Source organism: Vigna unguiculata, chromosome 4 (assembly GCF_004118075.2).
Source record: "Vigna unguiculata cultivar IT97K-499-35 chromosome 4, ASM411807v1, whole genome shotgun sequence".
In the NCBI taxonomy this organism is placed as follows: domain Eukaryota; kingdom Viridiplantae; phylum Streptophyta; class Magnoliopsida; order Fabales; family Fabaceae; genus Vigna; species Vigna unguiculata.
Window position 1 is genome coordinate 40,047,071 of NC_040282.1, and position 25,318 is coordinate 40,072,388.

The 25,318-nt window shown below is 30.9% G+C and overlaps 2 protein-coding genes across 6 annotated transcripts; both read left to right on the forward strand.

Moving 5' to 3' along the window:
• Window positions 1-3,886: 3,886 nt before the first annotated feature.
• LOC114182764 (glucose-6-phosphate isomerase, cytosolic-like) lies at window positions 3,887-12,433 on the forward strand. 4 transcript variants are annotated; one of them, XM_028069694.1, is made up of 24 exons: window positions 3,887-4,152; window positions 5,384-5,478; window positions 5,556-5,632; window positions 5,819-5,900; window positions 6,046-6,093; window positions 6,342-6,497; window positions 6,585-6,681; window positions 6,844-6,886; window positions 7,082-7,149; window positions 7,255-7,339; window positions 7,548-7,596; window positions 7,739-7,811; window positions 7,935-7,995; window positions 8,606-8,672; window positions 9,282-9,338; window positions 9,432-9,485; window positions 9,578-9,706; window positions 10,325-10,388; window positions 10,461-10,534; window positions 10,997-11,050; window positions 11,139-11,207; window positions 11,480-11,569; window positions 11,725-11,832; window positions 12,132-12,433. In XM_028069694.1, the coding sequence occupies exons 2-24, from the start codon at window positions 5,428-5,430 to the stop codon at window positions 12,180-12,182; spliced, it is 1,707 nt and encodes a 568-aa protein (XP_027925495.1). In that variant the 5' UTR covers window positions 3,887-4,152; window positions 5,384-5,427; the 3' UTR covers window positions 12,183-12,433. The 4 variants fall into 4 exon arrangements, with proteins under 4 accessions (XP_027925495.1, XP_027925494.1, XP_027925497.1 ...); XM_028069693.1 differs by having other exon boundaries at window positions 5,402-5,478; XM_028069696.1 differs by lacking the exon at window positions 3,887-4,152 and adding an exon at window positions 4,793-4,890 and having other exon boundaries at window positions 5,402-5,478.
• Window positions 12,434-17,221: 4,788 nt separating this feature from the next.
• On the forward strand, window positions 17,222-21,356 carry LOC114181289. 2 transcript variants are annotated; one of them, XM_028067706.1, is made up of 4 exons: window positions 17,222-17,352; window positions 18,016-18,192; window positions 19,504-20,813; window positions 20,990-21,356. In XM_028067706.1, the coding sequence occupies exons 1-3, from the start codon at window positions 17,251-17,253 to the stop codon at window positions 20,773-20,775; spliced, it is 1,551 nt and encodes a 516-aa protein (XP_027923507.1). In that variant the 5' UTR covers window positions 17,222-17,250; the 3' UTR covers window positions 20,776-20,813; window positions 20,990-21,356. The 2 variants fall into 2 exon arrangements, with proteins under 2 accessions (XP_027923507.1, XP_027923508.1); XM_028067707.1 differs by lacking the exon at window positions 17,222-17,352 and having other exon boundaries at window positions 18,066-18,154.
• Window positions 21,357-25,318: the final 3,962 nt, after the last annotated feature.

Below are 25,318 nucleotides of genomic sequence, written 5' to 3' on the forward strand. Positions count from 1 at the left end.
ACTTTTATTTTCTGTTCTTTTTTTTCCTATTTGTAAAACCTTTCTAAAACATGACAATATTTTATTTAAAAGAACCAAAACACTATGTGAGCTTAAAAACTTGAAAATCCTCCTTTCTTTCAAACATATTCCTCTTCAAAAACCTTCATATTCACTTGTGAACTTGTCCAAATCCCATCATTTTCTGAAAAAATGACGTTTTCTCGATTGTTTTAAAATTCACTTTTCAGTCCAATCGAACAAAATCTCCATTCGGATAATTCGAAAATCCAGTCTTTTCGACACCCACTATGTTTTGGACAATGCATGAAATCTTTCTTGGGTTGCGGGTGCTCCCAGAGTCTTTGTTTTCCTTCCTTACTAACCAGTGATTCCTTTGGTTTGGTCCAATTGTTATTTGTTGTCCCTAGGTTGTGGTAGAGCTTTCACGAATTAGAAGACAGTTTAGGACTTTTCGAGTTTGTTGGGTTGTCTCCTAAAGTGAGGGGAGCTAGATTTTTCACAAATTGTATGTTGATAAATTGATAATTCAATATTTTAATCATATTCATATTTATACTTTAACATGAACAATGTATTCTTCAAATTTTAGCACATTCAAAAATACATAATACTTATATTTTTTAGTCATACAATCATTTGGAACATTCATACAGAAGTTCAGAAGAAAAGTGACTGACACACACAAGTACAAGTTTTTTTATGCGAGTCAACTAGCCAACCCGCACAAGTTGCAGACTATGTGTGTCGGACTTTTACAAACCAGCAAACTCAATATCTTAGTCCGTCCCATGTTATTTTGGCAGACTTATAAACCGATCTGTCGAGCCAAGCCAACATTGTCACCCCTACTAAACCCTCACGGAATATTCACTCACATAATAGCTGACCCTTCATTCTTCACTTACACTCTAACTAACTCACTTCGTTCCTATGATCACTTTCATTAAAATGTCTTTGAACTTGCTGTAAAAGTGAAAGTGATCAGAGGAACAAAGTACACCACACACTCGTCAATGAAGGAACAAACAATGGAAGAGACGAAGGCACAACCATATAGTGATGAAAGAAACCCTAAATATCGAAGCCATGCTAGAGAGACAAGAAAACCTTTGCGGTGGAGCAGTGTAGACGAAAGAGTGAGAAAGAACGGAGCAGAACGAGCACAAAAGAGTTTGACATTCGAAATTAAAATTTTTAAATCGCGTGTTTTCTCTTCTTCCTTGTCAACTGCAAATTAAAAAATAAATAAATGAACTGCCACATAGACTTTGTCAAATATTGCCATTTTTTTTCACCAAATTATCATTTTCCTATAATAAATTACATTTAAGCCTTTATAAAGGTAAATAAATAAATAAAATAATGGTAAAAGATAGCATGAGATCGTGGCATATATGATATGTTCTGATTAGTTCCACGTGGAAGATACAAGAACTCTTTATTTTAAAAAGCACCGAAACAACATTCATATTTATTATGAACAAATAAGTAAATTTCAACTACTTTTTTAAATAATTATTAAAATGATTTATATTTTAATTGTAATATTTAATATATCTATCACATTGTAATAAATATATTTAATTTTTTTAAAATAATTATTATATTTATTTATTCATTTATTATATTAATGAAAAAAAGAAAAACAAAAACAATCCGAAATTCAGAGGAATCGGTTCTCAAAGAATTAAATTGTAATCGAGAACAAAATAATAATAATACTATTTGTGTAATTAAAAGGCATAGTACACTACTACTGAAAATAGAAAATAGAAAATGAAAGGCTTTTAAAATGTCCCGAATATGCTCTTGTGGAAGCCATTGCATATGTGGTCCTTAGGTATGAACTATTCCTCCCCTCAAAACTCTAACGTTTAAAACTCACTTAAACTTTCTTTCGAAACTTTCTTGATTTCATACTCATCTATACATTGGAAACTCTAAGTTCATACTCATTAATTGACTTTGAAAAACCTGAGTCTACTTTAGAAAAAAATAACATAGGAAATAAAAGTAAATAATAATTAAAATTTATCTGAAAGATATTAAAAAGAATGTATAATTACTGATTTAGTATCCCAATTTTTTTGGTTAAGTTCAATTTGATCTCATACTTTTGGTTTGTTCAATTTAGTACCTCAATAATTTAAAAATTTGATCCTCATACTTTTGGTTTGTTCAATTTAGTACCTCAATAATTTAAAAGGATTCAATTTGGTCATCTCCAGTTAAGTTGGAGTTAACAGCGTGTCCGTACAGGTGAACTGAGTATTTAAAACGATCAAATTTTGTCCTGTCCAATTTGAGACCAAATTAGTAAATAAGCTTAATTATAACTTATATATACATGTTACAATAACTTTTTTTAATATATACATAAAATCATTTCACCTGAATACTTAAATTATTTTATTTTTTACATTTTTTACCTTTGTAATTTTTTACAATTGTTTTACAATTGAAATTTTTAAATTTTTTACACTTGTATGTGCTGCACAGTGCCATCTCAATAGAAGTCAAATGATGTTAAGTAGTGTTTAAGAGAAGTAACTAAAATAAAACCGTTTAAAAAAATTGGGTACCAAATTGAACAATTCCAAAAAAGTTGGGGTACCAAATGAGTAATTATACAAAAAACTAATTAAAAAAATAAACTCAATTATGTTTTGAGTCTATGATAAATTTGAGAATTTTTAATCCAGTCTTTAATAAATTTTTGTAGTCGATTGAATGTTTGATATTTTAAAATTTTTCAATTGAGTACTGCAAGTAAATGGTTTTGTCAATGGTCAATTCTATGATCTGATAGTTGTTTTGCATTATCACCCTCGCATAATATTTTATTACAAAAGACTTGATGACGAAATCTTTTTCAAATATCGATTGTATTTAACAAAAATTATTTTTAACTTTAATTATAATTATAAATTTTAAAGTAAAAAATATAAGTTATAAAAATATTAAATATATAAATTTTAAATTAAGAATTATAAAATTACAAAAATTAAAATTTGATAATTTTGTATTTTTATAATTTTCAATTTCGTAATTTTATATTTTTTTTTAATTTTATAGCTTTATAATTATATAATTATATAATTATATATTTTATAATTTCGTAATTATGAAATTATATATTTTTATAATTTTGTAATTTGTTAACGTGTGTAATTTTAAATTTCTTAGTTTCTTAATTTTATAATTTTTTATTTCATAATTTTATAATTACATATTTTATATTTTTGTAATTTTGATTTAATTTTTAATTTTATAGTTTTAATTAAATTTAAAAATAATTTTTATTAAATATATTAAATATTTGAGAAATATATCTTCATAACAAAATACTATGCGGTGATGTTGGAAGTAAGTGAAAGTGCAAAATAAATATAATATCACGTCATAAAATTAACACCAACATTTTAAGTGTAGTCACTCAACTGAAACTTTTTTAAATTTTGAAGGAATCGATGGACAACAAAAATTTATTATAAACTGAATTGAAAGTTTCCAACTTTAAAAAGAAACCAAAACCTAAAAATTATAACAATTTTGAATACACAGTGTATATAAATCTTTTTTTAATAAAAATTCAGTTAATAATATTAAAATTAATAAATATTTAATTTAAATGTTACAAAACATATAAAAATTAAACTTAAAATTAAATTACTCTTGAAAAATGATTAGATTACTCGAGAACACTTTATCTTCATTTTATCAAATCCAATTATATTTTGAATAAGATGAGTTAAATAAAAAATATCGTATTAAAAACAATTGGTCAACTTCAAGTTATGTTTCACTGTCATATTAGTTTCTGAAACTAAACAAGAAAAGAAAAAAAAAAAATTTGTTTGTTTATAGTTGATACCACTCCTATGGTTGTATCTGTGTGCCATAACGAGTTTTAAGGTCCATTCCCGTGAGCTTACAAATTATCTATTTCCATCCACAGAACCTGAATCTGCCACCTTTTCTCTGTTTCTTTCTTTCTCATACAATACAATAACATTGCTTCAAATCAGAACCAACTTTCAAATCCCCACCCACCTTTGCTTTTTCTGATCGCCACCATCTTTTTGCCTTCCAAATCCTATTTCGTAACACCCCATTTCCATTTCTTCCCAAAGTTCATTCCTTTTTCAGGTTTGAAACGAATCCCATTTCTCTGTTTTCACGCTTTTAGCCAACAATGCCTGGTGTCTGGATGCTCTGTTTATTGTTTTCAACGTTGAACTTCTTTGAAACAGATGGGAATCTGCATGTCCTTTAGTGCTGTTTTTAAGTTTTATGCTTTTATGGTTTCTGTGAGTTTGATGGTTTTATTTGGATTTTGGGGGTTTGCATTTGTTGTGTATGATCTTGTTTTTTCTTAGTTACTCATCTGGTATTTCAATTCTTATCAATGCATATTTTGATTCATTTGAGTTGGTTTTTGTTATAAAACTTCAGTTGAGTCTATATATATGGTTCATGCCTGAATGAACCTGATTCCAAATCGGGTTATTGATTTCGCTTTTCCTTTCGTTTTCAATAGCAGTTGATTTACTGAGTTAGTAGCTAAAATGAATTGAATACCTAATACTTTGTCATGTAGCTATTTGAGTTGTTGGCCTACAGAAACTTGGTTCAGTGTTAAGTTTGCTTAGTCTTTGAATTATCTTTGGCCACTTTGTCGTGTTATTTTTTTTTTCTTCATGATTGAAGTTAAAGAAATGCCGCAGCCTGACCTCATAGCAGGAGGCTATTATTTAACGAATAAAATAATCATTCTCTATTTCGTGGAGAACAACAATGGTTTTCTATTTGAAAATTATTTATTTCTTATGAATCAATATTTATAGCATATAGAATCAAATAGGGTTATTGGAATACAAATCTCTGGTACAGTTACTATCCTATAAGTTTAAAGTTTTTTTTTTTTTATTCTTAATTTTTTAGGGATTATATCTTAGAAATTAGCTATCCCTCTAGAAATGGAAGGCAATAGGATTATCATTCTTGCAATAAGCATCTTAGATAAAGTTGGTTTCATTTCATATACGATGTACATGCCTTCTAGCTTAAAACTACATCTTTTTTACATTGGATTTGATTTTGTTTTACGCGGTCTGTCTTAGGCATTCCAGTTCTTCAACATATGGAAGGGTATTCATACTTTTTTATTATTAGTATTGACCATGTACCTATAGGGCATATAATCTATACATATAGTCTATACATATGACATAAATTTTAGAGACTAGGTTCACAGTGTGTAAATTACATGATTATGACCTATTAAAATATGTGGCTAACACTTGCTCTAAATTTCTTCAAAGTAGAGGCTTCAACGTATTTTTTGTTGTTGTTTTCTGTTTTTTTCTTTCACCTGTAGGTTTTTCTTCATCTGCAGGAAAAATCTATCAATTATAATTCCAAATGGCTTCGTCCACTCTCATCTCTGACACTCAGCCATGGAAGGAGTTACAGGTGATGGATAATCACTTCCTAGATACCTCTAATTCGGAGGTACTGAAACATTCTACTAATTGCATCTCTTTGTGCAGGCCCATGCTGTGGATGTTAAGAAGACTCACTTACGTGATTTATTGAGCAATGAGGAGAGATCCCGGTCAATGGTGGTGTATGACACTTAATTTATGAAACTCTATAAACTTATGACCTGTTATATTCTTTTTATAAGGGTATCAATAAAATTAGGAGATTACCATTTAGGAATTGAATATATTTTATGCTAAAAAAGTTGGGTCACTACAATGTGCTTGCAATGTCTTGATGTATAACCTTCTGACTTTTGCATTCTTTGAAGTGAATTTGATGGAATTCTATTGGACTACTCGAGGCAGTTAGCCACTGTTGAAACAAGGGAAAAACTCTTCAAATTGGCAGAGGTTAGTTCACTCCTTCTAGATATTTGGACAACATGTTTTATCTTGTTGTGGCCCTCAGTCATGTCCTTCTTTTAGAAAAATAAAAGATCCATTAACTGAAATGCAATGCAATCATCTGATTATTATATCTCTGGATGTGACGCAGGTTGCATCCCTCAAGGAAAAGATAAACCGGATGTACAAAGGGGAGCATGTAAGTTCCAGTATTCTGAACCAATGAGCTGTACATATGCTCATGTCATACTTGCATTTTAAAATTTTCTCCATCTGTAACAAAGGAGTTAATTCTCAACTATGTTTTAATTACATAGTTTCTGAAATTCCCGCTTTTACTCTGGGAAATTTTGTAGTGCAAAAAGTTTGCATGTGTATGTGATGTTGACATAATTGCTACATTTTCTGAATTATCACACTTTCTTCTTATTGTTCTTGGACTTTCAGATAAACAGCACTGAGAATAGATCAGTACTTCATGTAGCTCTTCGTGCTCCAAGAGATTCTGTTATACAGAGTGATGGAAAGAATGTTGTCCCAGATGTTTGGAACGTTCTGGACAAGATCAAGGAGTTCTCGGAGCGGATCCGCAGTGGATCTTGGGTAATATATTGGCCAGTTTTTTTGTTCTTTTTTTGGTATATAGACATTGTTCATGTAGAGTTAAGAGTATAAATTATATTTTTGTAGGTTGGAGCTACAGGAAAGCAATTGAAGGATGTTGTTGCCGTTGGTATTGGTGGCAGTTTCTTAGGTCCATTATTTGTGCACACAGCTCTTCAAACAGGTCATTGACTCATTCTAGTTTCTTGGTGGTATTCACATAATTAGCCTTTCTTCTCCTTATATTTGTACTTTGTTTAATACTTATGTAGATGAACATAAGAACCATGTATATTTTCTTCAAGCAAGTAGAAGTGCTGAATATTGTTTCTATCACATCTTTCAGATCCTGAAGCAATTGAATCTGCAAGAGGGCGTCAGCTACGCTTGTAAGTATCTGATATCACTTTGGTTTTTGAAGTCTGGTTTGTTGCCATCCAATTCTAGTATGCAAGTTACTCTTGATCTCTTCCACTCCCCTGGTTTTCATTTTATATTCTTTTTTATCTCATTTAGTGTTGACAAGATTAAACTCTTCACTATGTTAAACTTATCATGAAATCAATATATGCTTCTATGTGCAGTCTTGCAAATGTTGATCCAATTGATGTTGCTAGAAATATCACGGGATTAAATCCTGAAACAACCCTAGGTAAATATGGTTTTGGCTTTTCCTTTTTACTTGATATTTGACTTAAGTGACTGGGATTCCATTTTTGTTTTCTACACTGTTGTAACTTCTTTTTTTTTTTTGTAGTGGTGATTGTTTCAAAGACTTTTACGACTGCTGAAACCATGTTGAATGCCCGAACACTCAGGGAATGGATTTCTTCTGCCCTAGGGTAAGTGTAGTGTTAAAACTATTTTTCAAGAGTAATTGTATAATTCTTAATCTGATTCTTTTTCTGGGATTTTACCTTTTACACTTTAGTATTATAAGCATTATGCCCTCATCCGGTAATGTCTCCTTCAAAACATATCCATAGTCATGTAAAATAGAAATGTTAAATGTAATCTGAAGACTGGCTTATCATTCTATTTTACCGTCAGGGCCTCAGCAGTTGCAAAACATATGGTGGCAGTCAGTACCAATCTCACAGTATGGCCATTTTTTTTTTCTTTGCTTAGCTCATCAAGATATGTTAAAAATCCTATGTGTGGTTTTCGTGTGAAGACATATATCAATTGTTCAGGGCTGAGCCTGCAGTTATCTTTTTCTGTTGTCTTCATTTCTGATGCAGCTTGTGGAAAAGTTTGGTATTGATCCTAATAATGCTTTTGCCTTTTGGGACTGGGTTGGTGGCCGATATAGTGGTAACTTTTTTTTGCGCATACTTTTCCTTGATCGTACTAGATGGGAGCCCATGCAATAGGCTGCCCTTTATTGAATAAGACCAGTAATTTGATTTTAACTATTATTTGGTGTGTTGTTTACAGTCTGCAGTGCTGTTGGAGTATTGCCATTATCCCTACAATATGGTTTCTCTGTAATTGAGAAGTATGTGATTTATTATTTCTGTGATTCTATAGCACGAATTTCTTTTCATTGATAATAATGGTTTTAACCGTAGCTTATTTCATTGTTTTTTTAGTATAACTTATTATAGATGCAGTCTACCAAGCATTGCATTGCCTGTATCACTTCTATTTTTTAATTAAAAAATAGAAAAAGAAGGAAATTCAACTTCATTGATGGAAATTAATGTTCCTGTGCATATACTCTTCCTGATTTCTTGATCTACAATAAGAAAAAAAATGAGGATATATATGTCCCTGAATCTGTATTCAGACAGTATCTTTACTTTCACAGTAATTTTAAAATACAATCAAATCTTGCTGAAAACCCCCAAATTGTAATAATAGCTCCTAAGTAGTTAATTTATAATGCCTCCAATCCAATGCTTCTATATTTTCTGTGGAAATTAATGAAAAGAAAATAAGGTTTTCTCTTGGCTTCTAGCCTTAGTTCCAGGACAGTAAAGATTCATCCATCTATTCATTTTATTTATTTATTTATTTGTCTGTTTTTGGTTCCTATTTGATAGATTGAGTATCCTTTCTTGTTCATATGCTTGGTTTGTATATGACATCGTATTTCTTTTTTGAAGGTTTTTAAAGGGGGCTTCCAGCATTGATCAACATATGCATTCAGAACAATTTGAAAGAAATCTACCTGTAAGAACCCCTACAGCAGCCTTTGTGTCTTTCGATGTTTGTTTTTTTGTCCTAATGGATCTCCTGCACATGTTAGACAGATTTTAAGCCATTTATTTTGGTTCAATCTGGTGGCCGGAAAGTAATTATCATAAACCAACCCATCATAGTTCTAAAAGCTTACGTTACTAGTCTTGTTTTGTTGTGATAGCAATATAGTCTTAGAATAGAGTCCAACATCGATTAGGAGAAAGAAGGGTAATGTGACTACTTTTTCTTAATTTTGGGAAAACCCAATGTAGAAATACAGTATGTGAGGGCAATCCTCATGGTCTCCCTGATATCTACTTTCACTCTCTGCCTGTCTCTCCCTACTTAGTGCTCTTTCTCTCTACTCAGTGCTTCCTTGACCTTGTTTGATGAACAATTTGTTGCTGCCAAAATTTGAATTGGATTTCATGGTTTGAAAAGTAATCTCCCTTTGAATCAATAAACTGTTATCATTGATGGAGAGTGAGTAATGATTAACCACACCAATCCTTCCTTTTCTTGGGATTATACATCTATATGGCAGTAGTGATGTTTCTTTACAAATGCAAGATGACATGTTCAATTGTGTCAATGGGCCAGGTGCTTTTGGGACTGTTGAGTGTATGGAATGTCTCATTTCTTGGATATCCTGCCCGAGTGAGTACCTCACCATTTGTTCTATTGAACAACTCATGTTTCTTTATTATTAACCGATCCTTTTCAATAACTGAAACTTTGGTTCACACCCAGGCTATCTTACCATATTCTCAAGCCCTGGAGAAGTTTGCCCCTCACATTCAACAGGTATGTTTGTTATTGTCTTGTGATTGAATGCTCATGCATTTGTTAATTTTTTTTCCTCATTGTTCATATTGTTTAGTGTATGTTCAAACTAGGTTAGCATGGAAAGTAATGGCAAGGGTGTTTCAATTGATGGTGTGCCACTACCATTTGAGGCTGGTGAAATTGATTTTGGCGAACCAGGAACAAATGGGCAGCACAGTTTTTATCAACTTATACACCAGGTGAGATACAGATAGTGATATTTGTGTTGTCATGACATTTTGAACTTTAATTTAATTTGTGCAGTTTGCATGTTAATGCTTGGGTAAAATCTATATTATGATTGATGAGGACATAAGGTCATATACAAATTTAATGGAAGATTATTTTACCCTTCCTCTATGCTGACCTTTGAGTCAAGTGGTGGTTACTCGGGAGATCATTCACATTTGCATATGCATTCATGGTTTATTTTTCACAAGTTAGTTTTCTCCTGTCATGGTTTACCCTTAGGCCTCAAAACAAATCAGAAGTTAGGCATGCTTGGATATATACCATACAAGGGCATTCCAGCATAAACTAGAGGACAAAAAATGTTATTGGATAACATTAAAGAATTTCTACAAAGTTTTCTATTCATTAGTATTTGGGAGAGGGATCAATCATACCAAAAAGTGGAATTGATTTCAATCTGTAAGCTTATTTCTTTTATTTGCTTCAAGTACCATGTAGTCTGATAACATTCATTCTCTGATGTGTGCCATCGAATGTGCTCATGAATTCAACATATGTTACATTTATCTCAGTATGAATGACTTTGTTGTGAAATAACACATCTATATCCATCTCCTGGTCTGCAGGGACGTGTTATTCCTTGTGACTTTATTGGGGTTGTGAAAAGTCAGCAACCTGTTTACTTGAGTGGTAAGCAACGTTTACACTCTGGTTATCTTGGTTTGAGACATGTAATTTATAATTCATGCACTTTCTGCGCAGGAGAGGTGGTGAGCAACCATGATGAGCTAATGTCAAACTTTTTTGCACAACCAGATGCACTTGCCTATGGGAAGGTACACATGTAGTTTCTCTAATTTAATTCATATTTATTAACTAAACAAAGGGAGCACTTCCATATAGGAAGGTATATTTGTGCTCTCTTTCTTATTTATGGGTCAAGTAGCCTAATAGCTTCTCTCTTCTCAAGATCTGATGCAGAAAAATATAATAAATCATAAAACAATGAAGCGATTAATTCATGCTTTTTTGAATAAATGGATATTGGAAATTAGATTGAACTGGTCGCTGCACAATATAAACAAGATTCTTGATGTTGGTATCGTCAAGATTATTCTTGTTTTGTCCAAGAATAAGGCCTAACCATATACTGTATTTACATACATTTTTTTTTATGTCATGAGCATTCTTCTCAAAGATTCCTATGTTGGAATCTTTCAGCAGTTATACACTGTATTTACATGCATTTTTTTTTTACTTGTTTTGAGTGTTAACTAAATCAATCTTTCTTTTAACAGACATCTGAACAGTTGAAGAAGGAGAATGTTCCTCCACATCTTGTGTCACACAAGGTAGTTTCCCTTCTGTTCCTATGCTGCTTCATGACTTATCATTTCTGAATCACCAGTCCCCTCAGTGTATGTATTCTTCCTGCTGCAGACATTCTCCGGGAATCGACCTTCTCTCAGCCTTCTGCTTCCATCATTGAATGCTTACAACATTGGACAGGTTTGAAGTCCCTCCTCTTATTATGATGAAAATTTAGAGAGGAAATAATTCATTCCTGTTTGCAGGAATTTGAATTTATCAGTATCTTCTTTCCATTGAACATGTCCAACCGGAAAATATCCTTTTCCTACCCTTAGATCTCACCTCTCAATATACTGATGTTCCAATCAGATGTGGATTTTCCATACTTGAGCAGTTTATACTAATGCTTTTCTTTAAAGAGCTATGAAAATTGAATTTTTAGCCCTAATATCACCTACCTGCTTTCCCAGTTGTTGGCAATCTATGAACATAGAATTGCTGTGGAAGGTTTTATTTGGGGAATCAATTCTTTTGACCAGTGGGGAGTGGAGCTTGGGAAGGTTAGTAGTTGATAAGTGACCCTTTATGTTCTTACTTCTATCCCTTGCAATGAAATATTCTGTGCTATAGTTGTTTCTTTCTGACGGGATTTTCATGTCAATATGCACATTTCTTTTTTAATTTGACTTTGCTGAATTTCACAATGTTCATTCAGTCTTTAGCCACTCAAGTGAGAAAGCAACTCAATGCATCTCGCACAAAAGGAGAACCAGTTCAAGGCTTTAATTTCAGTACTACTTCTATGTTGACAAGATACCTTAAGGTGTGGTGGATATTAATTTTGTTCCAAGAAGAATTATTTTCTTAATTGTAATATTTGTTGGTGTTGAAACTGAACCTTGGTTTTGAGTTCTTCACCCAATAAATATTAATCTATAACGACGAGAAAGCCTCTCCCTACCAGATTAGAATGCAATAAATACTTATCTAGAAAATATAAGATGATTAAACATAGTTCAAGAATTAGCATGTTTCTTATCTTGATATATAAGACTGTGTTAGAATTCTCTTGTTACTTCATCTTAGAAGATTACTGAATTGATTTGTTTGTTTGTATGACAGGCAAGTGCAGATGTACCAGCTGATCTTCCAACTCGTTTACCTAAGACATAACTGCCTTTTCTTGAGGAATGTTATTTTTTATCTTATATTGGATCAAAGTATTTTTACCAATCTCATATAAGCTGTGTCAGGTTACACATCAACCTTCAAACCAAACGTCTGTTTCTGAACTAATAAAGTAGTTCTGGCAGATTACAGTCATCCTTCAATTTTGTTGTGAAATGATGTCTTGAAAATCATTGACATGTGTTTTGTTGGATTTTGAAATCCATTTCAAGAAAACTAGTATGGATTTTGAATTATCAAGCATAGTTTCATAGGTAATTTTTTAGTACTGTTCTAATTAGGATAAGGATCTCAGTATCATCATCTATACACTAAAAGTCATACTAGTTATTGGGGAGGACACTCTAATTACTATTTGAGAACAACATCAAGAACACCCTAAAAACGGTATCTAAACTTTGTATTTTATCAAATGCATTCATGAACATGATGCAAATGTGTCAAATATCTGGTCTAGGTTTTGGATAAGAGTTCTGCCGATCATAAACTCTCTCATATGATAAAGCATCAGATAAACGGTTTAGACAGAACAAAAGTATACATAGAAACATTTGTTTATGAACTGTATAAACTAATACAACTTCGAAGTGTGAAGTTTGAAAGGAACTTGAAAACCAGTATCAAACTCAAATATTCAAAAGTGGTGTAAAAAAATCCAATGCTTAGTAAATGAGTTAGCTACTATTAAGCTGGACAAAACCTTAACCTTCGACTATATCTTTTGTGAATTTAACCTTCGATCATTGCTTCTTGCACCCTGACAATTAGTAATTGCACTTCCACACTAATAAAAAAAAAAAAGGGCTAAATATGTTTTTGGTTTCTTAACTTTTAATGAATTTTAAAATTAGTCTATTTAGAAACTTTGAACCAATTTAGTTCTTCATCTTTCAAAATATGTAGATTTAGTCCTTTTAATCAAATTTTGTTAGGTTTATTTGATGTTTCGTACGCATTTCAGGATTGTATTTGAATTGTTTATATTGTTTGACACATTTTTGTTTTAATGTTAAGTCAAATACTATTATGAAACGTGCTTGAAATGTCAAATGAACTTAACAAAATTTGATTAAGAAGATTAAATCTACGTATTTCGAAAGATGAAAGACTAAATTGGTTCAAAGTTTTGAAATGGACTAATTCTAAAATTGAGTGAAAATTAAGAGATAAAAACATATTTAATTCAAAAATAAATTATCTTTTACTACTACACCACACCACTATTTGTTATAGGAAGAGTAGAGAAAACGTGAAAAAGAAGTTTGTTATTTTAAGTTCTTTCCGGAATGTATTTCATGTGTTCCGGAAAACTTTTTCAATAATCTATTTAACATGAGGTGTTTTTAAAAATTCGTTTCAAAAGGTATTATATGTGTTCTGAAAAGGTTTATTTTGAAATTTCTATTTTGAATTTTTGTTTGTAATGCATTTCAGGTATTAAGAAAATTTTGTTCTGAAAACCTTATTTCAGAAACTCTGAATAGTTTGTTTCGGAATGGAACGAGTAACCAGTGACTTTTGAAGAGGATAAAATAGTTGAAATTTAGGAGGGTGCAGGAAGTAAGAACAAAACTTCATACCCAAAGTGGCAGTTGACCAATTAAGATGAAGTACAGAAGATATACTTTTAGGAATCCATAAAAATATAAATCACAAAAGGTAAAATCGACATTTTGTGAAAATGAGGGTGTATGAAAACATTATGGGGGTGCCCATAGTAATTTTCTTGAGACACAATAAGCCCAGTGGAAAAAGAAAGCATTGATGTTATTTTTCAAATTAATTAATACACTTGTTTAATTTAATTATTGGATGTCAAATTTTTAATTAATTTCTAAAATGTGTTAATATGTGTTCTCCAACGAATTTTAAAGTTAGGAAGAAAATAAACATGCATATAACATTGTGAACCTTAATATTGCTAATAAGCTACTATGTTATTAGTTTGATATAATGCTTAGTAATATTAGACATAACTTTTTTTCAGAAATTACTATTTTATATCTTATAAAATCTAAAGTCATGATAATATAATACCAATAATTTTCCATCATTTTAAGTAATGGATTGGAGGCACACCCAGGTCTTTGTCCCCCACTCAGCCCTCAATGTTCTCACTTTTCTACAAATTTGAAATTTGAAAGAAAAAAAAAAAACAGTGTTTCTTTTCAATCTTAAAATAATAATAATAATAATAATAATAATTAGAAAAGTTAAAAGCGAAAACCAACGACCAGCTTTTGTAGATGCGAAAAGAGGAACACTGCGAGATTTCCCGCCTCTTAAAAACGACGTCGAACCAACGCCAATAATCGTGTGGATTCTGGTATGGGCTATTCATAACTCCTTTACATTAGTTTTAATTTTTATTTTTTAAATTAATTAATTAATTAATTTCTCATATATTATATCTAAATTGACACCTAACTGTAATATTTTAAATTTTGTTTAAAAATATAATTTTTTTCATATATATATATATATATATACTAACGTAAATACAGATACTATCGTGCCTGTGTACGTATTTTTAAATATGTGTGATATTATATTAATAGATGATGATATTGTAATGTTATTAAATTAATATATTTATTAAAAATAGAGTAAAATGTATAAAAAATAAGAAAAAAAAAGAAAAAGTAAAGATACACAATTTTATAAAAAACTTTTAAAATTACAGTCGAATTTTAAAAATTTAATAAATAATTATATTTTAAAAGATAAAACTAAAATTTTAAATTATAAAGACAAAAAAGAGCATCTTTTTATATACTCTATTTTCTCTCTCTTTATAGAAATATGAGTTACATGTTAAAGAAATTTTATCTATAAGAAGATAACAATAGGCACATCATAGACTTTCATATCAAAATAAACACTTGTTTTTTTTTTTTTTTTTCTGAGATTCAATCCTTTATTCTTCTTTTTCCTTTTAAGTTTGATTAAGAAAAGAGGGTGACCTTGTAAACTTTAGAAGTTTTAGTAGTACAATTTGGACTTTTAAAGGTGTATAAAATAAAAGTGATTTTGCTAGTAAATGCATTGTCTCAAAGCAAGAAAAGTTACTTTATTTACATTTATTAAGTAGTATTGAATTATATTAGTGAAATGTATTATTGGCTGGATTGAGGTAGAATTTTTTGTATGTGATAATTATTTGAAAATGACGGTGATAATTGAGTTAGTTTAAGCTAAATTGTATTTAGAGTTTCAAATACCTATTTTTTTATGTAAATTATAATAATTATTGAATATAAAATTCATACAAGTTAAATTTAGAATAATCGGTCAAATAATGTTAATTTTGAATATAAGAGTTTCTGAAAATAGATAAGTAGTGTCGCATCCTTCGATATTACTTTAGTGAATTTTCGAAATAATATATTATATTGATAAAGTTATAATTTAAGATTTAAGGAAAATATATGAGATTGCAATTATTCTATTACAAACAACTATCTCATCTGATTTAGAATCTGAGGTTTAAGACACTTTTAATGTTATTTCTTTTTTTCTTTTTTTAAGACATTTTTTAAAAATAAAATCATGATACATTATATGTTAAAAAACGGATAATATTTTAAATGCATAATATTTCAAATGCATGATGATTAATAACAATTATATCATCAAACTTGAGAACTAAACAATTTTTCTTACTGCACATTTTTTTCTCAAGTGTTCATAGTGGTTGAAGTGAAGAAAAAACTTGGATGAGAAAAATACTACTATAATTCTCTATCTATTTAAACACACTATGCTCAAAGAGATTTAAGATGACTTAAAGTTATTAAATACTTTGTATCATTTAGTATTCAATGCTTGTAAGATCAATATCGATATTCATACATTAGTGTTTTATACTTATGATATTATTCTAATTTTGATGGGACTTGCATTTTACAAATTCATTTCATCTAAGACTTTTATAGTTGAGGTATATATATATATGATAATATGAGTTTTACACTTTAAAGACCATAAAATAAATCAAATTTAATTTATATTTCATATTAAATTAAAAGAATATTTTTAAGATATAAGATTTAGATGACATACAACAAATACCATTTGTCAAACATCTGTAATCACTTTTGTTCTATTTTTCTTAAATATAATTTTTATTCTAATAATTTGTTTAATTTTCTATTCTATTCTCTGTAATTTAAAATAAACATGCCTAATATTAATTTTAAAAAAATCATCATTTTAGTCAAATCTTTAATTTTGTCCACATTTTGTTTTTTATTTTAAATTTTAATTGATTAAATGTTTTTATGACACTTTACATAATTATGCTAAATTTAGGATCGAATAAAACAAAAAAAAAAGAAATAAAACACACTGATAATTAAGTATTTCTTTAAATTTCAAATTTTATAATTTTAAAAGAAAAATTGTTTTTATTAATATAATAAAAGTCCACGTACAAAACATTTAAACTATGAAACTTATGTATAAAACATGATACCTCGCGTATCTCCCATATATAAAACCATAAAACTATTTAATTGTGCGTATAATTAATTATTTTATATTCTATTATAATCATATTTTTTTAGTTGGATTTCATTGAAAGTGTTCTTAATATAACTAGTTTGATTTAAATATAATAAAATCAGCTTTAAAAAATGTGAAAATGAAAAGAAAAATAATTAAGAAATAGCCATAAATTAAACATTTTGTGATTCACGAAAACAACGTTTTTATTTTTAGTTTTAAATTTTTTTTTTGTAAACTACTTTCTTACCTTAATAACATGCTCTAACATTTAAAGAAACAAATTTAAATAATTGACTTTTATATGAAAAATTCAATTTTAAAAAATAAAATAAATTTAACAACAACAAAATGTAAATAAACTCATTAATAAAAAATTTAATGTTTTCCTGATAAAGGTAAAATAATTAAACTGAAATATTGTTTCCATTCAATTAAGTTTTTCTAATAAATAAAGATAGATTAAAAATTCAAATAAAAGCAAAAGAAAATTGTCAATAACTGTCCCTAAGTAACAGAAACTCATTTGCACACTGTTCAAGCAGCAACAATGGAGGGAAGAGAGAGAAAGTTTTCTCTCTCCTCTCAACCGGAACCTCTCCACACTCTCCATTCTTCTTTCTCCACTCCAATGTTACAGCATCAATCTCATGTGAGTTTGGTTATCTTCAAAATTTGAAATTTTGAATTTTTTAAAAACTAACCTAACTACCTAACGTCACCATCACTGATTGCTTTCTCCGTCGCCTTTAGCGCCATATCTGACGACTCTGATGGTTTTATGGCTATTCGAACGCACCCATGGCCTCAAAATTTGATTTTTGTAATGTTATGTTGTTAGTTTTGATTTCTGGTTTTTTTGTTTGGTTTTGATTTATGTACAGAACGGTAGATATAGTTCCTTAACTGTTTCTTCTTCTTTTTTTTTAGCATTGTTTTCCTCCTTTTAGAATTAGAATTTTACCAAGTGATAATTTATGAAATAAAAGTTTGTTTCAAGTCCAGCTTTAATGTTTGTAGTGTTGTTATCTGATCATGGTTGAAATTGATATTTTACTGTGACAATCTGCGTAATTAAAGTTGTGTTAGATGTCAGTTTAACTGTTTTTAGCTTCAAACTTTAACCCAAATCAAGATTTTACCTTGAAAATTAGGATGCTAAAAGTTTGTATTGAATTTTAGTATAACATAGATGTAAAATTCAAATTCTGATTAGGGAAGAACAGGGAAAGTTTGATGTTTTCTGTGTTTATGTTTATGTGATTGAGTTTTGATAATGGTGGTTCTTCCAGTAACAGTATATTTGGTTGTGCAGGAAGTGGTGGCTTTGAAGAGGGCATATGCAGATGTAATTCTGAATACTATGAAGGAGTCTGCAGGTCGGGTAATGGTGTCGGAAAAGAGAGCACTTGTGCTCCAGCAGGAGCTCAATGCAACCAAAGAAAATGCTCTTTGTATGTTAATGCGTCTGAAGAAGATGATGGATGCTAAGGTTTTATTTGCAGTGATAAATTTTGTGGTTCTTATGGTTATTTGATGATTATAATGATTCGAGAATCTGCTTAGGTTAGATTTTAATTTAGTTGATATTGAAATGTTAGATTTGTATTTGACTGACAGTGAGCATTTAACGCCAGTGTATAAGAATGGATTTTGTGTGAATGATGAAGTAGAGTCACTTTTAAATGTATTTATGAGTATGTTTTGAAAACTTTATGGGTCACATACCATTTTTAAGAACTATGTAGTAGAATCAAGAACAATTCACTTTTCACTGAATCAATCTATTATGCAGAGTAAATTATTTTATAAGCCAGAGTAGCCAAACACATAAACTAGTCTTAGAATTTTCAATTTTTCAGTGTCTGCCTACTTTGAGCTTCATTTTGGAATCTGAAGTGGAACATCCTTAGGATCACATGTGATGTTCTTGTAGTATGACGTTTTTCTTTTTGTTGTTGAAGTGGAATTCTGATAGAACAAAACAATGTTCTATCTAATGTGTCAGGGAAAGAAGTTAGTTGGGTCCTTTGTTGGTTAGTTGAGTAGAAACTATTTATAAAGGAAGTTTATTAATAGTTGGCAGGAATATTGTATAGAGGGAAATTTGTTAATAGTTGGCAGGAATATTGCATAGAGGGAAGTTTGTCAGGACAATTCTAAAGTTGTGTGGGAGGGTTCAAGTTTCTTGAAATAGCTTGGACTAATTCAATTGAGAACTGTTTCTGTGTGAGAAGTTCTTTAAGATCAGTAAAGACATTCTGTTTCTAGATCCAAATCTGATCCCATTTCTATCAAATTCACACTTATCATTTTCTGGATGAAGTAATATGTTAAATCAAAACTCTTGGTTATATTACTATTGTGTATTTCATTTTGGCTTGTTGTTGAAAAAGGCCTGAACAAATTGTTTTTTGTTATCCTCTGAAGTAAGCATTGATCTTGTTTTCAGTAGGATGCTTTGATGTTTTGTGATGGTAGTTACTTATATGTTATATTTAAGACACTTGTGACTTATTGTTAATTATGAATGTTATTACTTTATAGTAATTTTCATACTTTTTGAGAATCTATATGTTTAGTATACATTGTATAGACTGAAAAAAGAAAATCTAATAGCAGCTATTCCATATATGCTATCTTGCTATAGCATTTTTGGAATCAAATCCGGGGTTTAAAACATTGATTTTACTGAAGTTTGAACAAACTTATAATCTAATAATCTCGGTTGGATTTTCTTGTTTCTCCTTTGAAAGTCACAAACTAATGCATTTCCATAAACGAATGCTTTCTTTGTTAACAGACAGCTGAAGCAGAGAAAGCATCATTGCAGCAGCAAAGAAAAATTGAAGAGCTTGAAGCACAGTTGAATGAAGCTGAGGATGTGGTAACAGATCTTAGGGCAGAACTGAAGCATGTACACCTTGTGCTAGAAAAGATAAGGAATAACCAGGTACAGCCTTTGAATGGGCAGAACATAAAGCAGGTTGCAACTTGTGTGAGTGTAAAACCTGAGACTTCAATATCTTCTCCTCATGAAGAACTTGAATGTATAACAAGCTGTGATGTGGTAAACAAATCACTGACTATGAACATCTTAGATAAGAAGTGCTGTAATCCAAAACAACAAACTGAGCAATTGCACATCTCTAATTTGGAGGATTCTTCTGGTCATGACTCTGACTTTGCTTCGGTCATCACAAGAAGCAAGGAACCTGAACTTTGCCGAAATGGATTTACTCAGAGAATCCGTGCACTTGAAGGAAATTTGCTGGATGAAAAGCTTCTCATGCAAGATGTACGCAATGAACATTATGGTAAAAAGCTTGGGGTCATTGCTAAAGATGTTCATGGGAAAGTTGCAAAATATAGTGCACTGATTGAGGAAATGAAAATTCATAAGCATCTCAAGCTCCTTAAAATACCAAAATGGAAGATCTTTTTCTACAGGTCTCGATTTCTTTCTTGTAAATTTCGTTTTCATGACAGCGGTAAATTGAGCAAAGATGTGTGCTCTCTACCTTCTATCAACCTTAGTGCCATTATTAGATGGAAAAGAACGAGAAGAAGACATAGACATCTAGGATTAAAACCTTCTGCTTTTAGAAGTTGTAAACCATCATTTGTTCTTGAGCAGTGCTCATCTGTCTGTGGTAATGCCAAATGTTGTGAAGATGAAAATGATGCAAATATGAAGTCAGTGCCACTTTTGACTGATGCAGAAGCCACTGAGCTAGTGGAGAAAGCAATTGAGAAGGATGACAAGTTATCGAATTCAGGAGAAAGTGCTGAACAGAATCTAACAGGTCCAAGCTCTGACATGAAAGTAGAGGTTGTTGTTGATGTTTCATCTACAAATACTGGTATGAAAGATGAAAAAGCTTTTATAGAAAAAGATAGATCTTGCAGTCAAGTAGATGAATGTAAGCCTCTGAAGTATACATTCCAAAGGAAGCGAAAAAAAGAATCCTTGGGAAACATACACCAAAACTTTGATGATTCTAAGAAGAGCACAGTGAAGAGGAGGGTGGAGGACAAACAAAATGGTGCATGGGAACCCCAGAATGTAGCATGATGGAAGAAACTTCTGCAAATAATCAGCACCTGGATCAGGTTTGTTCAATTCTAATTCACACAATAACTCCTCCTGATTGAATTAGGAGAAAGCATGAATAAATTGAATGTGAATTAAGTTTTAAGAAAACTTTGGTTAAAGCAAAATGAAGGGTTATCTGGTAGTTTGTTTTGGATTTAAGCACCAGACTGATTTACTTGTTTTCTTTATGCAGCTTATCATTGTGTGCAAACTGCAAAATGGTATTGATATCAATATGAATGCTTAAGGCTCAACGATTCAACTGTAGCAGACCTTTGAAGTTGTTATCTTCATCTCTCTGAGCACATCAAAGATGTTTTTGTAAACAATTAGGCACTCTAGTTTTTTGTTTTTTAAATTATTTCTGCATTTCTATCCATATAGAAAAAAAAAATGCTGTTTCTACAGTGCTGGTTGCCTCTGTTAAGTGCTTAATTCAAGCTAGCTTAACACTTGAGCCATGACATGTTGATGGCAACCCTTGATAGCTTATGGATATGTTTATAGGATGTTTTTTGTTGTTATTATTATTATTATTATTATTATTATTATTATATTATTATTATTATTATTATTATTGGTATTATTTTTATATTTCTCCATCATAAACAATGAACTTTATATGAAGAAAAGTTTTTATTGCTGGCAGATTAGAACTTATACTGATTGTAAGTGTATCATTTCTGCTTCTCAAGAACATCACTACGCTGGTTATTGAATTTGGGAGTTGCTGAAGCTTGAAAAATTTTAGAATTGGAAACCTCAGTGAGTATTTATATACAGTTGTATGATTATTTTGTAATCTGATGAACTTAAACTGTGTAGTAAGACAATAAATGAAGCTTGGTACCAATTGATTATTAATCAGATCAAGTTCTATTCCAGAAATGGAATCAGAGTATTCACTATTCATCAGAACAATTTAAATAATTTATTGTAAACCTATTTATATATATTTCAAAATATTTATTTATTATGAATTTCACTTGTATCAAAATAAACATCTGTTCTGTGTAGTACATGAGTTAAAATAGTAATTAATACCATTTCGGGGGTTGTTAATCTCTTTTGCTTTTACACTAGGTTGATTTCATAGTTTATTTATGGGTTAAATATGTTTTTGGTCCCTCAAGTTTCAGTGAATTTTGGAATTAGTTCCTCTTCGAAACTTGATACCAATTTAGTCATTCATCTTTAGAAATGTATGAATTTAGTCTTTCTTACCAAATTTTGTTAAGTTTATTTGATGTTTTAAGTGCATTTCATGATAGTATTTGAATTGTTTACAACGTTTGACACACTTTTGCTTCAATGTTAACTTAAATATTATCTTAAAATACATTTAAAATGTCAAATAAACTTAAAAAAATTTGATAAGAAGGACTAAATTCACACATTTCTAAAGATGAAGGACTAAATTGGTATCAAGTTTCGAAAATGGACTAATTCCAAAATTTACTTAAACGTGAGGGACCAAAAACATATTTAACCCTTTATTTATTGGTTTAAACATTCCGTTGGTTCTATTTTTTTCAAAAATCTTAATTAGGTTATTGGATTTTTATTAGTATTAATTGAGTCCTCATTATTGAAAACGTGATTTAATTTGGTTATTTATGTTAATTTATATGTTACGTGTCAATTCATGCCTTTTAATTTTTGTTAATTTTCTTCTTGTTTTTTGTAATAAATAAAATTGCCACCTGTCTACGGGTGGCAAAGTGGGATGGGTTGGCATTTTCAACCCACAAGTCTGTTTTGATCCAATTTGCTTAGTCCGCCAAACTGACAAATCAAAGGCAGACCAATCTCCACACTTGGCTTGTTGGCTCTTTTTTATTATTTTTTTTCTTTTTTTAAATTAAAAATAATTAAAAAGATTAAATTTTCTATATTATATTTGTGTAAAGATGTAAATATATAATATTATTATAATTTAAATCATTAAAACTTACAAACTAAATTATAATAGACTAATAACATATAATTGTAATAATTATTTTAATTTATTCAATAAAATTATTTAATAATCAAAAGCTTAGAAAATATTTACAAAATTAAATATGTTTTAAATATTCATTAATAAGTATATATACAAACAAATTTTATAAATAAATTTTAACAAAAAATTAAACAAAGTGGCGGGCCAGCTTGGCCTAGCTCGTTTTTGGTGGCCAAGGGTGGGTCGAGCCAAAACAGGCTAGGCAGACCCTTTCTGCCACTCCTACCTGTGTTAAATGAGGGGTCTTGCCACGTGGCAGAGGTAATGTCAATTCGATCTGGGTCGTAGGAGATGGCTTGAAGTAGGCCCGGGTCCTAGGTCCGCCGAGTCGGTTCAGGCCGAAGGTCGAGCCAAGTTTTTCCTATTCGAAGATCACAACGAGATGATTGTGAATCGAGTCAGTCCAGGTTGAAGATTAACTTAGTTAACTTGTGTCAGAGGTTGAGCCTAGTAAGTCCGAGTCAACATTCGAGTCAATTCGGTATGGGTCGAAGGTCAAGTCGAGTTAGCTTAGGTCGAAAGCCGAGTCGGCTTAGGTCAAAAGCCAAGTCGGCCCGGATTAAAGGTCCAAAGGAAATGACTATGAGTTACGTTGGCCCTAGCTGAAGGTCGAGCTAGGCCGGCCTAGTTCAAAGGTTGAGTCGAGTTGGTTTATACATAAGATTTAAATCAATCTACTTTAATTGAAGGTTGAGTCTGGTCAATTCAGACCGAATTGATTTGAATCAACTGAGGTCAAATTAATTCATATTATGTTAAGGTTGAAGTGATTTTAATTTGCACACGTCGAACTAGTTGAGGTCGAATCAACTCGAATTAACTTGAACAAAAAGTCAAGATGAATTGTATCAATTTGAAGGTCAAACTAAGTTAAGTTAGACTCAAAGATACAATTGAGTTTGTTGTAAAATAAAAATTAAATTACTTTATCTAGACAAAAAATTAAAATCTAAAATATTTTAATTACTTCAACGAAAAAAATTATTTAAAAAATAAAAATAATTCAATTATTAAGTGTTTCAGGTGTAGGGACTGAGCACTATCTAAAACACTCACTAGTCTCCTTTTTCTCTATTGTCACAATTTCTCCTTTCTTCCTGCTCGTCAATCAGGCTCTGATGCTTAAGTCAGTTCAGGGCATGTAATTAATGTTGTAATAAATGTGAAGTAAAAAGTCCTTACCAACTTAACCTACTTTGTGCTCCTATTTATAGTTTTTCGCATGGAGCTGTATTAGGGTTTCTTAATCACGATCCAATTGCTTTATAAACTTGATTACTAACCTATTTTACTCTAATTGCAGATCTTTTATTTTGGGTTTGCGCGACTGATGATGTTGAACGTACCTGCACTGACCGACCATGTCCTTGTGTCCAAATAGTTGGATGAGAATGACAAGTCATGGCCGATGTTTGTCAACGCTCACATTAAGGAGGATCTCAATGTGATTTTCAATTACATATCGTCAGGGTCAACTGACCGTTCCAGGTGGCCTTCGTCCGCTTGTCCTTGGTGTGAGATCCAGAAAATTCATAAAATTAATAATTAAAAGAATATAAGAGATGAAGGGTTGAGACTACCTTAGAAGAGTTCTTTGAAAAATCCTAGACAAGAAATAATGTGAACCTAAGTGGTTTAGAGCATTAAATTAGGTTGAAGGGACTTGGGTTCAAGTCCCGAGCATGTCATTAGTAGATTTATTTAATTTTGTTTTATTTTGCTACTATATTGTGAATGTGAAAGCATGATTTAAGTTCATACGAATGGGTAAATTGATAAGAAACATGAATTAGTTTGGTGGTTGTGCATGAACTTGGTAATTAGGAGGTCATGGGTTCGAACCTTGGGTTAAAGGAAATGGACTCTATCTATATTTTTGTTTTTGCCAGGTGATGGAAAATCTGAAAAACTATAGGAATTCCCTAAGAAAGCAGAGAGGTGTCAGTTTAGGTGCACTAAACAAGAATAATGGTTATAAAACTTAAAAATATAAATTTAGTTCGTTTTTCTTTTAATTTTATTTAATTGGGCTGAATTGGTGAGAGGGAAAGGAGTGTGTGAGGAAGTAAGGAGTTAGAGTGAGTGATAGCAAAGGAAAACAGAGAGGAGGCTGGGAATTTTCGTGGTCTAGAGGGAGAGAGTGAGGGTTGAAGGGAGTTGAAGAAGATACCTTTAGAGGGGGCCTTGGACAACAAGCACCAATCGTTAAATTGCAATTGGAGCGAGGATCCGAGGTAAGGGGAGCTGTTCATATGTGTTATTAGTATTTTTTTCTCTGTTCTGGAATGTTTCTGTGGCTTGATGATTGTGTTTTACCTTTTTCACGTTCAAACTCGTAAGTTCTTTTCCAGAACCGCCTGGCGGCTAAGAATTCTCCGCCAAGCGACGCAACATTTTTTAGCGTTTTCTGGGTTCTGTGATGAACCGCCTGGCGGCCTTGGAGGACCCGCTAGGCGGCACTCACTGGGATTGCGTAAATTGACATGTTTTTGGATGTTTTTGTGATATGGTTAAACTGAT

Excerpts from the sequence above, each read along its gene's own strand:
- LOC114182764 (XM_028069694.1), top strand. The coding sequence starts at position 5,428 with ATGGCTTCGTCCACTCTCATCTCTGACACTCAGCCATGGAAGGAGTTA. Across the intron at positions 6,887-7,081 it reads AGAGGGCGTCAGCTACGCTT|TCTTGCAAATGTTGATCCAA; the intron begins GTAAGTATCTGA and ends TTCTATGTGCAG. Across the intron at positions 9,486-9,577 it reads TTGCCCCTCACATTCAACAG|GTTAGCATGGAAAGTAATGG; the intron begins GTATGTTTGTTA and ends TGTTCAAACTAG.
- LOC114181289 (XM_028067706.1), top strand. The coding sequence starts at position 17,251 with ATGGAGGGAAGAGAGAGAAAGTTTTCTCTCTCCTCTCAACCGGAACCT. Across the intron at positions 17,353-18,015 it reads TGTTACAGCATCAATCTCAT|GAAGTGGTGGCTTTGAAGAG; the intron begins GTGAGTTTGGTT and ends TTGGTTGTGCAG. Across the intron at positions 18,193-19,503 it reads AGAAGATGATGGATGCTAAG|ACAGCTGAAGCAGAGAAAGC; the intron begins GTTTTATTTGCA and ends CTTTGTTAACAG.